The sequence below is a fragment of the Phalacrocorax aristotelis genome, chromosome Z (genome assembly GCF_949628215.1).
Source record: "Phalacrocorax aristotelis chromosome Z, bGulAri2.1, whole genome shotgun sequence".
In the NCBI taxonomy this organism is placed as follows: Eukaryota; Metazoa; Chordata; class Aves; order Suliformes; family Phalacrocoracidae; genus Phalacrocorax; species Phalacrocorax aristotelis.
In genome coordinates this window covers 3,794,572-3,810,496 of record NC_134311.1, presented here as the reverse complement: position 1 = coordinate 3,810,496, position 15,925 = coordinate 3,794,572, and the positions used below count along the sequence as shown (strand labels likewise).

The following is a 15,925-nucleotide window of genomic DNA, read 5'->3' as shown; positions in this document are numbered from 1 at the left end:
GTTAAAATAGGTTGTAAAATTGATAGTTGTTTTCACTGGGAAAATGGTTAATCCTGATTTTTTGCACTTACTTTCATTGCATTACTGCATCTTTCTTCTGTGATGTTCAGAAGAGCTGCGTGAATATTTTATTACAAGTAATTAAAAACATCTAATTTTGTCATCTCACCAATCTTTGCTTGAGGAATTCTGAGGGACAGTGGTAGTTTTCTTGACTGTACTTACAACTTACAGTTATTTAATAAGTCATGACAGCAGATAATTTTTGTTCTTTCATGTCAGTAGATAATTTTTATGCTTTCATCTCAGTAGATAATTTTTGTTCTTTAACTTGCCTGAAAGCAGTTTATTTCAAGTCCCCACAATGTAAAATTGACCCTTGCCCAGACAGAATTTACTGTAAGATGAATCAAAGTCTTGGAGTCTTTCTGAAGCTGTGTTCATTTTAGTGGTCTGAAGGCTGTCTTACTCTCTGTTCAGTGCAAGATTAAAGCTACCTGACTGTGTACACAAAACACTCAGAATCTGCACTGGACCTCAGATGTGTTCTGATTACAAATTTGACACACACTTTACAAAAAGATGTTTCAATATGTGCATGACATTTTCTGTTTCAGTGACCATTTCTGACTGAATATTCATTTAGTGTCACTCATAAGTAATGGAAACAAGTGCTTTGCAAACATGGCTGAGCTTAGATATTATTGATATGCAAATATTAATGTAATGTTCTGCACAGTTTATCCGTCACTGATGAGATTTGTCTGATAAGCATAGAATTTAGAAGAATAATTTTAAGCAAAGTGACATTTCATTTTTGTGTAATTACACAAATGTATCTTATGTACAGAAGTTTTAAAAAGTAACATTATAAAATAGTGACTACAGTTTAAAAAAAGCGTGTTGAAAGAACTAATTCCATTAAGGATCCATGCTGTAATGTTTTTTGTTGTTTAGAGCACAACTTTGTTATCTTGGCTTGTTCGAAACTACTCAGGTTCTTATGACAGAAATCTGCTCCATCCAGCATTCCAGTTCTCAGTTCTTGTCCGCACTGTACAACATGAGCCTCTGCACAGCATAGCAGCTGTTTCCCATTTGTTGTGCCAGACCCCCTCTTAAAAATGCGTCTTTCACAGTATCCGCACCTGACTTCTTCACTGGAACTTAAACTTGTATTTTACATTACGTAACTGGACTCTGATGTAAGAGAAATAAACCAACTTAGTTTTAAGGTGTCTTATCCTAACAGAAAAAAAACCTAGATGTTTTGCAGAAACAATTAAAAAATAAAGGTCTGGCTGTACAAAGGTTACAATCGCATTAAAATGTGCCACAGAGATTCTCCGTGACAAGACAACGTGAACGAATCATGGGATAAGAGAAGCAGTGAAAAGAATCTCAAGTAAATATGCAAATATTTAAGAACATTTCATGGTCCGTAAAATATCAGAAGACGGTCTATGAGAAGACTGCAAACATCCAACCCCTCACCCTTCCTGCCAATTCATGTTTATTTCTAAAGAGAATCAAGAGAGCAAAGAAAGTGGAAATAGAGCTGTCAACCTTTCAGCTAATTATTTGTTGGTTGAAAATGAAAACAATTGTGGCAATGTAATTTTTTTTTCTTAAAAGAAATTACTTATTCCTCCACTTGAAAAAAGTTGATCAATACTGACTAGAAAATCACTAGATGAAAATTATGAAAATAGACTTAGATGTAGATGATAATTACTTTTTCTGACTTGATTATAGCTGAGACCTGTGCATGTTTTCGTCTACTTTCTGAAGCTCATAAGATAAACAGTATTTGAAAGGTTGACTGGATTGGTAAGGTCGATGGGGAATGTTTTTATGTATTTTAGCGTCACAATCTATTTTTAATTATTCTTTTCTTTTCCTGTAGGGATGCCCTCTGCTTCTTTATTAGTTTCTTTGCTTTTAGCATTACTCTTTCATTTCACATCTGGAGAAACAGAAGTGAAGTTCAGTGGACAAACAGAATTTGTAGTTAATGAAACAAGTACAACTGTTATACGTCTTGTAATTGAAAGGACAGGGACACCTGCTAACATCACAGCAATTGTGTCGGTAAGAAACTACGCCAGTTATATTTTCAGTAAATATTAATATCTTCCCTAAGATTTGAATGTTGCGTATGTTTTTTGTTTCAAGCCAGGGAAAAGGAGGGTGGTATTTCACTGAGGCAGTGCTTCACTTTGAAGAAGCAACACCCAGTTTCTGTAACTGAGTAAATTCCTGCTGGTTGCATCAGGAGTTTCAAAATAATGGTATAAACATCTCCTCAAGGAGCCAGCTCCTGCTGTGCAGGTAGAAGTCCAAACTGATATGCTTGTTTGATTTTGATTGTGGCTGTGAGCTCATACTGAAAATGTGGATATATAACAATTCCTTCTCCAGATTATGGTAGAACCTGCAATTTACTCCACTTTTTGAGTCTGATTTCTATATGAATTTTAAAAATTACAGTGTTCAATTGATTTGGAGATCAGAGTTAGTATTTTTGCATTATTTTCTTTATTTCTTAGCTGTTATTAACCATGATCTCAATTGTATTCCCTTTAAAAGTTTGAATGCCTTAGAGCTTGCTATACCGTATATGTGTGGAGTAAGATGCTGTGTGGTATGAGTACCACATGAGAACACAGCAGTGTACCAGAGAAGGTGTACTGCGTATGAATTTCTGCAGCCTGTAGACAAAAGACATAGTCTGTGTTCCTGCACAATATTTTAATTTCCTGTACCTAAATATGAAAAATACATGTCTCAGAAATTACAAGGAATAGAAATAAATCTATAGGGATTTAACACTTCATTAATATCTGAGGAGAAAACCTGGAGAAAATGTGATTGTACTTTGAAACTAGTGCTGTTTACTGATGTAACAAGCAGGGTAACTTGGTTTCCTTATTAAGGACCTGAAATTCCAAAGTTTGTTTCTAACATGAATATTTTGAGCAGGTCTTTTAGGAAGACGTTTATAGCCTGTTTTTGTAAGAGATTTTGGTAAGTCTAGTGTTGGCTCAGATACATAAAAAGTATGTCCAGTGATAGGTGAGAGCCACAAAAATACCTTCCGTACTCTGTTTCCTCTTCACTGAACTTATAATTTCACTGTTCTCGAACAAAGAATAGCCTTTTTCACAATGGTACATTCAAACCTTTAGGGCTTATAGGGCTGGTAGTTTCAGGTGTGGCAGCTGTGCTGGTTCAGTTGCTTCTCTCCATTTAGTCTCAGCTTCCAACTGTAAACTTAACCTAGACACTTTGCTGTCTTGACACTACTGCCTTTGTAATCTCTCCTCTAACCACTTTACTTACACTAGAACCAGTGGGATTTTCTTTTGTGTTGACTGAAGTGAAAGCAGGGCTGCTCATTATAGAAGACTTCATCTTGCCAGCTTTGGCAATCAAAATGTTAGTCTAGGTTAAACGTGTAGGCTCCTTCTAGTCCCTTGAGTGAGACAGGAAGGCAGAGGGCAGTTACATCTTAAGGTAAGTTTAATTCAGGTAGGGTATTATGAGGTATGCAGATCTGTGCTAGGAATAGCTTTTCATTAAAAAACTGGTCATATGGTGCATTATGCAAAAGGTACCCAGTTGCAAGGAGGAAGTCATAAATGGTTCTGTATAAAATGTTATGTATGTTTTGTTTCATTTTCCTGGTTACTCAGCATGGATACAAGGGGCTATTATCTACACCTCCTGTCCAGAAATCCACTGCATGACAGCAGAGGAAATTGTGGGTAAAATTATGTACCAAGAAGAGTGTACAAAGTCTGTTCAATGAGTCCAGAATAATATTATAGAAGATAGTGGGGGAAGAAAGAGATGGCATTCAGTTCTGTATTTATTGCAGATTGATGGAGAAAACACAGGAGACTTTTTTGACACATATACAGCTGCATTTATACCCGATACAGAAACAAACCGAACAGTGTATATATCTGTCTGTGATGATGATCTTCCAGAGGCTGATGAGACATTCACATTTTACTTGACACTACCAGTAAGTCTCAATTTTTCAATTTACCTGTTCCCCAGAAAGCAGTGGGTGATCTGACATAAATGAGTGGTATTCCATAGATTTCAGTGTAGTCATACTGCTTGTGAGCTAAGAACTAAAATCTGGAAACTAGCCAGGGTGGTGTTCACTGCTCTTTAGAAGGTTTTGCCATTCCTGTGGGTGTCTGTCTGTGATGTTGCTGTGCAGTATAGACATTGTCTGAAACTTCAGCGGGCACTGCATTCAGCTGTGGACATTTGAAGGTGTACTAGAGCCCAGAAGATTGAAATTGTGAAGGAGACTCTGAGCCTTTCCTGTTTTCCTGCATAGACTGTACCTGGAAGAGAGGGTGGAAAATAGCAAATGAAAGAGGATGACTTCTAGTCCTCTGGAAGCAGAGGGTAAACGAGACTTACCTAAAAAGAAACAATTTTTAAAATATTATCTGTAAGTCTTTTCAAATTGTTTTGTCTGACAGGAGTTGTGCTACAAGAGAGGAGTTCACATTCACTTTGGTTTTTTAGGTAACAGTTCATGACTAAGTTTGACGTCAGTTCAGGAAAGATAAATTTTATGTTTTATTGGCAATTATTACACATCTCGGGATGTTCGTGGTGAATATGCAGGAAAACGCATATTTTCCCTTCCTTCTTCCTTTGATTTGTAAATATGGTAGCTCACTTTTACAAGACTGTAAAGATGCTTCTTTTAGCTGATATCTCAGTACAGTAGCTTCAAAGTTTCAGTTTTATACCAATGTAGAAAAAAAGAACAACTTTGGAGGTCCTGGCAGTGTTACATGCTCCATACCTAGTTCCCTCTTGCTATGGTGTCGTTAATGGATTGCCAAACTATGATTAATCATTTACAAAGTTTGTTTCAAGCACTTTGCTGTTGACTGTATACAGTGTATTTGCTCAGTAATTAAGAATCATTTTGGTGTATTCTATTGCTTTAAATATTTTCCATTGTAATATATAATAGGAAGACATACAGTTTGTCATAGGCTAACATTTACTCTTAAAAGACAGTAAAATCAAAATGTGTATTTTTTGCCCATCACCATATTTAATATCTTACTTTGTTTTGTTAATTTTAGAAACCATCTGCAAGGATAAAGCTTGGCTCACCCAAATCTGTCACTGTAACAATCTTATCAAATGACAATGCCTTTGGAATAATTTCTTTTAACATGGTATGGCTTTTTATATGGTATATGTGAAAATTTTAGAAAGCATAAAGGTGAAATTTTGAAAGATGCTGATTAGTTGTTCAACTGAATCCATTGAAAACTGATTCTGAGTTACATCTTTGAAAACATCTCTAGAGGTAATTTATACATATGTATGTAATTTGTACATATATACAGATTTAATACTTCTGTACGCTCTTAGGTGTTGAGATGTAGCCAGAGTCCCTCACACGTGAATGAATATCTATGTTGCTCATCTTAAATATAAAACTTCTAAAAAGTTCTTCAGTCTCACTGCCCTTCATCTATATGTCAGGATGTTAATACAGCGTGGAAGAAGGGAGGAACGATACCATAGGAAAGTTAAAGATGCGATTTGGAAATCTTAAGAATATATGCATTTTCCTGTCTTTAGTGAGAAATTTTATGCTTAACTCTCAAGCTGAGAGAACAGTATCACGATATATGCATTGTATAACACCTTCTGCGATAAGACACTCTTGTGACTGGTGGTATGGAAAATACTTGCAATAATACAGAGGTTGTGTTAGTACAAAGAGAAGCTATACCTTATTGCCAGCATTATGGCTATATAATTATTGTAGAGGACTTCCCTGAAAAAGCACAAGAACATAAATTTTTAGCACCACAGTACTAAGCCATGCTGCTTCCTGAAATAGTGTAATTCTTTGAAGTCTTTCACCTACAACAGTTTGATAGACAGAGTCCATTTGTAACTAGTTGTCTAATAAATGACTTTTTAATGGACAAAACCAATTTTTAATGGGGTTGGGAGCTCCTATAAATATCTATAAATAGTGCTAATATGCTACTGCTTTGTGTATATTGACTATGTTAATTTATGAAACAGCCCCCACCCTGCTTGCTTAACTTATGATAATTTTTTAAATCTGAAATCTTTCAAGCTTTTTATTAGCTGAACTAATTGGTTGCTAGGAAATGTATGCCATCAGTGGACTGGTTTGCAGATTGGATTAACTTGTCTGTGGGAGTTTGGTATTTCTATGGTAACAGTTTCTTCCTTCTGCTGTGATATTTGATCTGTGCCTGATTGCCTGTCCCTTTTCTTCCTCATTAGTCTGCCTTAATCACAGTGAATGAGCCCAGGGGCAGAAATGAATTTGTGCCTCTCACTCTAATCAGGGAGAGGGGAACCTACGGGACAGTCGTCGTAACTTTTGAGGTGAGTTTATCACAAAGGCTTCATATCTTAGGCTGTTGGATGATACTTTGATGCCATAATCATAACTTACCAAAGCATTTATAAAAAGTGAAAAGGGGGGAAAATACCTGTGTCTACATTTGCTAAATCTGTTTCATAAAATAGAAAGATATTAGCTGTCAAATGAAAATATTGTAATTATCTGGCTGTTTAATTTGAGGAAAAAGTAAGAGACATTAGAGGAAACTTCTCTGTCATTTAGGAAGGTATTTGAGGCAGCATTAGTTGGTATTATTAGAAAACAATGTGTATTAAGTGTGTAAGAAATGTCTTGTTTAATATTTTTTCAAATTGTATCTATATTTTACTAATAAACATCTGAGTGAGTCTTTAATGCTTGTGCCAACTTTGAACATGTCAGTATGACAGCTCAGTTTTTAGTGAAATTCTGTATCTGTAAGACTGCAGTTTGAATCCCCAGAGACTAAACCACTTGTGTTGAATATTTAGTCTGTTACTTATGTGCTTGATTTGAATGTGATACAGTTATTTCCTTTACTGTGTTGTTTTTTTTTAACTTAATCTAGCTTCAACTCTATTACATACTTCAAAATTATATATAAATTTTTTTCATATGGATATTTCTTTACCAGTAGTCTGGTCTTCTATGTCATCAAGGGTTTAATCTAGACTTGTCAAAATCTGAAAAGATTTGTACTGGTGTTTATTGCATGCTAAATATAGCTGGTATAGTTAAAGTACAGAATGAGATTCTAACTGTAATTTGTTGCAGATCTATTTGTTTTAAGGTCCAATAAATTTTACTATCTGCACAATGAATCAGGTCCATCTCACAGTGCAGGTTATGTACATATGTGAAAAAAATTTACAAGATTTTCTAAAAAAAAAAAATAAATCACCATATTGTCTCTAAGTGGCTTCCCAGATGTTTAAGTTTCACTGTTGAATGTAATAACCTCAATATCACAAGTCAAGATAGAAAGCACACAAAACCAGTAACTGCTATTGTTTTGTCTTGGAACTTATGAAATACTAGTGATTCAAATTAAATTAGAATGAATATCCTTCCTGTTATGTGAAAGAGTCAGTTATGCATCAGTAGATACCAAAGAGCCCTCATAGACCTATATGGAAGTAGTTTTCTTCCTCTTTTTCTGGCAATACATAATTACTTAAGTGTGGTTACTCTGACTTACTCCATCTGCCAAAGAGGAGCAGATTTTCACGAGTGGATGTGTGTGCCTGTGAGCAGGAGATGACTGCAGAGTCATTTGTTATGCATGTCACTGTATATTGATCATTGTACTTGTGCTAGATTTGTATTCCTGTTTTATATATTTCTTACTGCAAAAATTAATTATTTGCAGATAGAAGATGGACCAAACCCAGCTGAAGAAGACTTAAGTCCAGCTAGGGGAAATATTACATTTACCCCTGGGAGATCAGTGCTGATTTATAATTTAACAGTGCTTGATGATCAGGTAAGAACAAGCTGACTTAGTTTTTGGTTTGGATATGTAGAAGGTTAACTGCTGTTCTGGAGAGACTTAGAATAATAACTTACAAAAATGCCTGGTTTGAACAAGGTTAAAAGTGCTTCTAAAGTGATGTTAAATTTTGGTTCTATCACCTCTCATTTACACTCCTTCTAATGCTACCTCTGTAATTCTCAACAGTTAATTTTTTAGGTTTCTGAACACACCCTGGCTGCTCTTACTAGACCTGTTAGGTGCTACTGCAGTGAATGTGTAGATAATCAGGAAAGCATTATACTTTTGTTTTGTTTTGTTTTTTTTTTCAGATGGAATACTGAGATCCTTGTTTTACAGCCAAGGATGACTTTCTTAAACTGGGTCTAGGTTTATCTATTAGACTGTTTTCTATATTTAACTTATCTGTATTTCTTTTTAAATGTGCTCTGCTCTTCCCTAATTGTCTGCCTTGCAAATTCACGTTATGTTTGCATAATGAACTCAAGCTCTCCTTTTTGTCTTTATTAATTGTTTAGGCAAAAGGGAACTAATCATTACATTGCTTACATGACTCATTTTTGATTACATCCTCAGTGATGCCTGTGCAGCTCCTCTTCCTTCAGTTAACAATGCATAAGAATCCAGCTTATTCTTTGTTACCTTGATTGGCTCTCATTCATGTGAAGAGCAGACATGTTATGTTTGCCCCTAAAGAAAGAATATAACACAATGAATATTCACAAAGAAAAGACAGATGGAAAAAATTTATATGTTTTTATATAGATATGTTTCAGTGTAGAAATGTATTTTTAAACATACTTCTAAAAATAGATAAGGTTCTTAAAAGAAACAGACAGTCTTGTGAAGAGCATGAACACTAGGTGACAATTTAAAATTTTCATTTTTTAGATTGGTCTTTCAAAAACGTCTATATGTTGTGAGTCTTTTTTTCTATTTCAGAGTAAATAAAATGTTATTCTACTTTTCAATTTCTGATTTTCTTTTGTATTACACATGATTTTCTTTTCAGCTTTTTAAAAAATTTATAGTAGAGTTGAGAGGGAAAATAGAGGCACCAAAGTAAGTAAATATGATACAGATAACTTAATGAGAAAATTCACAAGAAAAAATTAAGGGTAAATAGTGCCTGTCTTGGAAGTGAGCAACTTTGAAGCAATTTTGTGTATTTCTGTTAGTTATAAAAAATGTCTTTCTACATCAATACTGGTATTTTTAATATTAAGAAACTGTGCCAGACTGAAGAGGTGTAGAAACACCTCTTTCAGATTAGATGTAATATTTCTGCGTCTTATACACAGAAATAAATCATTACACTTTTTGGGAGGACATGATTTTTTTTTCCTCTGAGAAATGCTCTCAAAGTTTTGTTTCTCAAAGTTTGATCTGTACAGGTATGGCTGGTCCACTCAGTGAAAATCTTTCAAAGGCACACATGTAAGGTTAATTTTGTGTAAAAAACCTTTATTGATGATGATGGTGATGGAATTCACAAGAATCCAGTCTTACTCTCAGAAATTAGTTTGAGCTTTTAGGGTCCTAAGTTAGGAAAAACAATGAAACAAGTATTTTTCTGAATTGGGTAGCACTTCTACAGAAATTAGGGGCCTGCAGATCTGATCTTCGCAGCCCTACATTAATAGTAATTTTATTGTGTATATTTCCTTTTAAGTGAGGAATAATGGAAACTTTGTTAAAAGAAAATGAAAGAGGCAAGGCAGCACTGGAAATCCTTTATACAGTTGTCTTTGAAATTTGGCTGGTTTATTTTTTATTAGTCAATCATGATGCCATTAAAAACTCCAGAATGTCCCATTTATATGAGATACTAAGAAGTAAACTACAAGAAGACATTCTGAGGGTCTCTTAAATATATTTTTATGGTGCAAGATGGTATATTAATTAAGGAGCTAAACAAAATGTAACATCTGTTCTAGTAAGGTAAAATAGCTGTGTTGTATCTGAGTATATGAGAGAGGTGAGGGAGAGCTTCCAGATCTCACATTGACAAAAAACCCTGCATCAGTCAACAACATTATGCAAGATTAAGTGCCAGAAGCCAAACAAGGAACAGAATTGGCATCAGCTCTAAAAGCAGTTGCATGCCCACTCTCTGAGCCCTAGAAAAGATTCTGAGGGTGGCCAATTACCAAATGAGTGTGAAAGAGAAGAAATATCGGACAGCAGTGTTTTTAGAACTTTTTTAGCTCGCAAAACAAAAGTGCATGAAAAGGATTTGTCAACTTTATAACCGAGTATTACCATTAACAAAAAATAAGTAATTTTATCCTGGAATTCTTCTCAGAAACAAATAATACCAGTTTCCAGGAGTCCATAGCAAGGATGGGGTGCAAAGTTCATAAATAATTTTTAAAGATTTACGTTTTACCTTTATGTATTAATTAAATACAAATACTTTTCAGTTAAATAGGTTTAGCAAATCAAGATTTGGGGAATAAAATGTAGTAATATAAAGCAAAAATATAATCTTTAAGTTCTGTAATTTGCGTTTTATAAACCTTTCTTTGTTGTCTGCTGCATCAGATACTGGAGAAGAAATAGCTAAAACTAAAATGTAGTGTTAAACAGTCATCTTATAGAAATGCCAAAGCCTAATTAATTGCTAAGCACCAGAAAACACCTTCTCAAATCTGTGATGGAAGTTTTCCCTGGGGACATGGGTGTGACTGAATTTAGGAAGTGTTCCTTTTCCAGTTGTACATGAATGGATGGGCCAAGGTAGGTTGTGTCCATTAGTTGTTCCTATATTATCTCAGGCATGCATAAAGTTAATCAGTATCAACATCAGAAAATCAAGATGTAAATCTAAATAACTGGGAGGAAATAATAACAAATTACATTTGTTTCCGAATAGCGGTGGCTTCCCAAAGTAGAGTTTGGATCTCTTTACAGTCTCAAGTTGGAAAGATCCAGCTTTTTCTGATTCTTGCCTAGTTTTTGTTTTGTCTTTGTTTGGCTTTCCACCTTTTCTCATATTGCCAGAGCACAGGATTATGTTTTAGAAAAAAGGAAATATTCAATTTTGAGGAGGGATTTTCAGCCAGAATTAAGAGCAAGACGTCTCTCCTGGTTTTTTTAGTATGAAATGAACTGTCAAGTTTGTATTATTTCCCTTTTCCGCAAAATATATAAAACATAGTTCTCACTAGGAGTGTTCTGCATGTATTTGAAACGTGACTTACACCCATTTGCTAATGTTATTTTTCCAGATACCTGAAAATGATGAATTGTTTGTTGTTCATCTGAGGAGCACGGAGGGAGGGGCTGAAATCAACACCACAAAAGATTCTGTTCAGATTAATATCAAGAAAAACGACAGTCCTGTGCGTTTTGTTCAGAGTGCTTATATGGTGCCTGAGGAGGTTGATGTGGTAGCAGTTGAAGTGGTTCGTGGTAAGGATATCGGTGGAAAATTAATTGGACCTGATGAACATGAAGTCTCTGTCAGCTACGCCATCATAACTGGGGATTCAACAGCACATGCACAGCTTAATGTAGACTTCCTAGATCTACAGCCAAATACAACTATTGTTTTCCCACCTCTAGTTCATGAAACATATATGAAATTTAAGATCCTTGATGATGCCATACCAGAAATTGCTGAGACCTTTCAGATCATGCTTCTTAAAGACACTTTGCAGGGAGATGCTGTTTTGGTTAATCCATCTGTTGTTCATGTCACCATCCAGCTGAATGATAAACCCTACGGAGTACTGTCAATCAACAGTATCCTGTTTGCTCAGACTGTTATCATTGATGAAGACCAGATTTCAAGGTACTACAGAACTTCAAATCTAGTATCTAGTCAGTTTAAGAGATCTGTTTGGCATTGTTAAGCATCCTTAGGATTTCATTGAAAGTAATTATAAAATTGCTACTGAGAATATAACATAGAAATCCCTTAGTGTGTTGCTATTATTATCAACTGTATCTACAACGATTTCCAGGAAGTGGTAATGTCTAATTTTACAGCGAGTTTTTTAATATTTATAAACTGTATGTAAAAACTGCAAATATTTAATCACATTATCAGAACAGTGAAAAACCCTTAATCTAAAGGCCAGGACCAATGGAATAATGATGCTGCCACACACCAGTTCCTACAAGTGGGAAACAGATTTTAGGCTTCCTTCCCTGGTAAATCTTTGTATTTACTGTATGTGAAATCAGTCTCTGGTTAAAAAAAAAAAAAACAACAAACAAGGTTGAGTGTCTCCCATGACCTACTTACACAAAGTTTAAGCCTTGACTCAAATATCAGTTGCATCAGTTAACATTTTTTCCACTGAAGTCAGTGTAAATCTTTCAGGGAATTGATGACTAAGCAAGCAGATATTAATTACAATTTTATATTGTGGGTTTTTATTTTCATTCAAAACCATAGGTTTGAAGGAATCACAATTGTGAGAAATGGTGGAACACATGGAAATGTTTCTGTTACCTGGGTTATAATCCGAAATAGCAGCGATCCCTCACCTGTGACTTCAGACCTCATTCCAGAGACAGGGGAGATATGTTTTGATCAAGGACAGATGCTGGTAACACTTCCTCTGAACATTGTTAATGATGATATACCAGAAGAGTCAGAGCCCTATCTTCTGAAACTCTTAGCTCATACAATACAGGGAGGTGCAGAAATCAGTGAACCATCTGAGGTAAGTTTGCTTTTAAAATTATTTGGGAGAGGGTAATAATAGGTAATAATGAGGGACTTGACCAGTTTTGGTAGTGTTGATTGATTGGCTAAACTGGCTAAAGGGTTTGGGCTTGAATATAAGTCAAACAGATTAATCCTTAATATAATCTTAGTATATAGAGCCATATTCAAAGTATTTGGCTTAGTATACCATACAAAGCCAGACCTTTTTAATATGGTAGCATTTAGTTTAGATTATTCCCAACACACATAGCATTGCATAAATCCTGTCTTGGATAACTGCTTGCTAAGAGAAGGCAGGAAGGCTTTTTTTACTTGCTCATTCACCTTCTTAATGATTATTGGAATGTTTTACACAGAATAACAGCTTCAAGGGGAGGGATTGGTGATTAAGACTGTAACCTCTGAACTGTTAAATAAAGGGTGGCTAGCAGTGCTGACAGTTTTGTGACTAAAGCCCCTAATTTGTTTTTCTTAAAAATGGTTGGAGTGAACTTGGTGAATAAAATGAAATTTTTCACAATCTGAAAGATTTTTAAATTGTTCACTTTAGCTGCTGAACCAAAAAATCAGTTATTCAGAGCCCATTGTAGGACATGGATGATGCATAGTGGGAAAGTTGCCACTGTCACTGTTGTGCTGCTTGGGTACAAAGAATACTTTGGGGCTGTCAATCTGATTTCTTTCTTGAGAGCCAATTCACTAAGGAGAAAAATGTATGGTGACAGTCAGGACGTGCTTTTGTGGAAGCATGAAAACTATGGTATGTAATAACCGTAGCATAGAGTAAGTGATGCTGTTTTCTGTTTTGCAGCTTCTGTTTTACATTCAGGACAGTGATGATGTTTATGGCTTAATAAAATTTTATCCTTTGGAGAATCAGAAGATTGAAAGTGATCCAACGGGACGCTTTTTATCCTTGAGCTTTGCAAGGGAGAGAGGAACAGTTGGAGATGTGCAGTTGGTTTATACTGCACTGTACATTCCAGCTGGAGCTCTGGATCCTGAGAGAGCGAAAGATGGCATTCTAAATACGTCTAGAAGAAGCATTCTCACCTTTCCAGAAGGAAAAACACAAGATACTTTAAATATACCAATAAGAAATGATGCTTTTCTTCAAAATGGTGCTCATTTCCTCATACAGGTATCTCAGTTGTGATTTGGGATATTTTTTTTAGCCTGTGTAATATAAAGAAAATAATTTAGCATGGCTCCTTCCCTTTTAATTTAAATCAAATGACCCTGCCTGTTAAAAAAACCAAAGTTATTAGCTCTGCAGATAAGAAAACTTTCTTACTTAGAAGCAGCTCCCATAAATATGCCCTAAAGAGTTCTATTCCTAACCATTACTTACTAATTACATCTTTTTTAAAAAATAGACTGTTGTAACAGGTTTTGGGTATTAATCATGGAATTCAACAAAATGAGATCAGTGTTGCATACGTTAGTTACCTTTTGAGGTATGTTTTTCTGTCTACCCCTTAGGCTTTCAATTCAACCAAATTAAGGTTCTTAAAATTGAACTACAGAAGCATGAAAAATTTTAAAGTTACAAGCAAGTAAATATAAACTAAAAATAGTCAAACATATATTATATTTCACTTAGGTATTAATTTGGTCAGAGAACTTAAAAAGTATTTTTTCCAGTTTTCTCTGTATAATATTCCTTGCAGCCCTTTTGGGGGTTTTGTCCTTTTTTTTTCTATCTGAATTCATAAGAAAGGAACTTCTGATATTGCTAATTAAGGCTGGCTAGAAAAATTCACTAAAATTGTGTTTTTGACAGAAAACTGGATTTTCAACGAAAATATTTAAAGAATTTCCACTTTCCAATGAGGGCTTTCATTTTTCACTGGAGAAAATCAAGTTTGCTTACATTTTCGCAAGATGGTTCAGATATACTGCTGTGGAAGACCCTGGCCATTGTCATCAGTATTTGTTACGATTATTTCCTCATCTGCAGTTAAGACTGCCCATAATCTCTGCCTCCTGTGATTAACTGTGCCACTCTGGTCATCTGGGATGAAGAGCCCAGGTAGCGATCTTGATACACAGACAAAGGGATGACCTGGCACATCCAAAGCACACAGCAGAGAGGCATTTCTTAGTTCCTTTAGAGGCATTAGTTCATTTTAATCTTTTAATTTCAAGTCAGAGGTCTTTAGAGTTTTCAGGTAACAAAATAACATGTTGATTCTGAATCCATAGATTTAATATTTGCCAGGTTTTGTCTTTAACTTATGGTCTACTAAAGATGTTTTAATTACTTCTGGGGCCCTGAAAAGATTTCTTCCCTCCACATCTTTCTCCCCACATTCTCTGAAAAAAAAAGAAGACAAAAAAACCCCAAGCCAGAATTTTATTGTGGTTTTACTAATATGCAAGTTTTGGCATTCACAGATAGGGAATTGTGTTCTGGAGTACTAGAATAGATTAGTATGTTTAACATCTGCCCGAGATCTGAAAGATCTACAGAAGAATTGAAATAGCTAATTCCAAGCCCCCTTTAAATGATACATTATAAATAACGCTGCAGTGTGGACTATGGACAAGACACACATGATAAGTATTTCAGAATGCAGGCACTTTGCCTGGCTTTTCAAACTGCAGATTCCAGGGAGGCAGGGGGTGAGTGTTCTGTACTTTTTCCATGAACCATAAAAATCCTTTTGTTTGAATAAACAAAATCCAAGGGGCTTTCCAGCACAGAAAATTCATTTAGAAACTCATAGAGAAGGAAGAAAAATACCCCTATTTATCACTATGACAATCCTTCTGCATTGTGAATAAACGATAATCTCAGTAAACATGTTTAGAATGAGAAGATTACGGAGTTTGTACTAGGCACAATAAAGGATCAGATCAGGAATCGGGGGAGGAGGAGTGGAGGAGGAAATGAAGCTTAAACTCAACTAGAGAATGGAAAGAGGAACTGGAAAAGTGAGATTAACATTCTTCAGTGACATCTTCAATTAAATAACCTACTGTAGTCTGAGGTGCAGTTTTTGGTACGGGCAGGAAGATTAACTAATTTAATAAACTACTTGTCATTATTATTCAATTCACAATGCATTCTTTTTTCCTCATGAACTGATTTGCTTTAAAAGGAAACACTGGAAAAAAAAAACCCTCTTGGTTCTTCATTAATTATTACTTTAATCTCAAAGTTATTATCCAGAATCAGAAGCACCTAATAAAGTGAATGGTTTCAGCTGTGTAGTATTGCAGAAACTTTATTGAGCTAACAACCACACAGTGCTGCATGCTGTTAATTTTAGGATCAGGGCCTACCCTAAAGAAAGCTTAGAAAACAAGTGAAACAAACAGTCCCACC

At 35.2% G+C, this 15,925-nt stretch overlaps 1 protein-coding gene across 1 annotated transcript in view; it reads left to right on the top strand.

The window, feature by feature from the left end:
• The first annotated feature begins 1,908 nt into the window (after nt 1–1,908).
• The window catches only part of ADGRV1 (adhesion G protein-coupled receptor V1), a 275,402-nt gene continuing 261,385 nt past the window's right edge, over nt 1,909–15,925 (top strand). Inside the window, exons 1-8 of the mRNA XM_075079982.1 lie at nt 1,909–2,091; nt 3,881–4,030; nt 5,127–5,222; nt 6,319–6,423; nt 7,791–7,904; nt 11,144–11,709; nt 12,319–12,589; nt 13,406–13,735. Of these exons, the coding sequence (XP_074936083.1) occupies nt 1,909–2,091; nt 3,881–4,030; nt 5,127–5,222; nt 6,319–6,423; nt 7,791–7,904; nt 11,144–11,709; nt 12,319–12,589; nt 13,406–13,735 (1,815 nt within the window). The remainder of the gene's footprint in view (nt 2,092–3,880; nt 4,031–5,126; nt 5,223–6,318; nt 6,424–7,790; nt 7,905–11,143; nt 11,710–12,318; nt 12,590–13,405; nt 13,736–15,925) is intronic.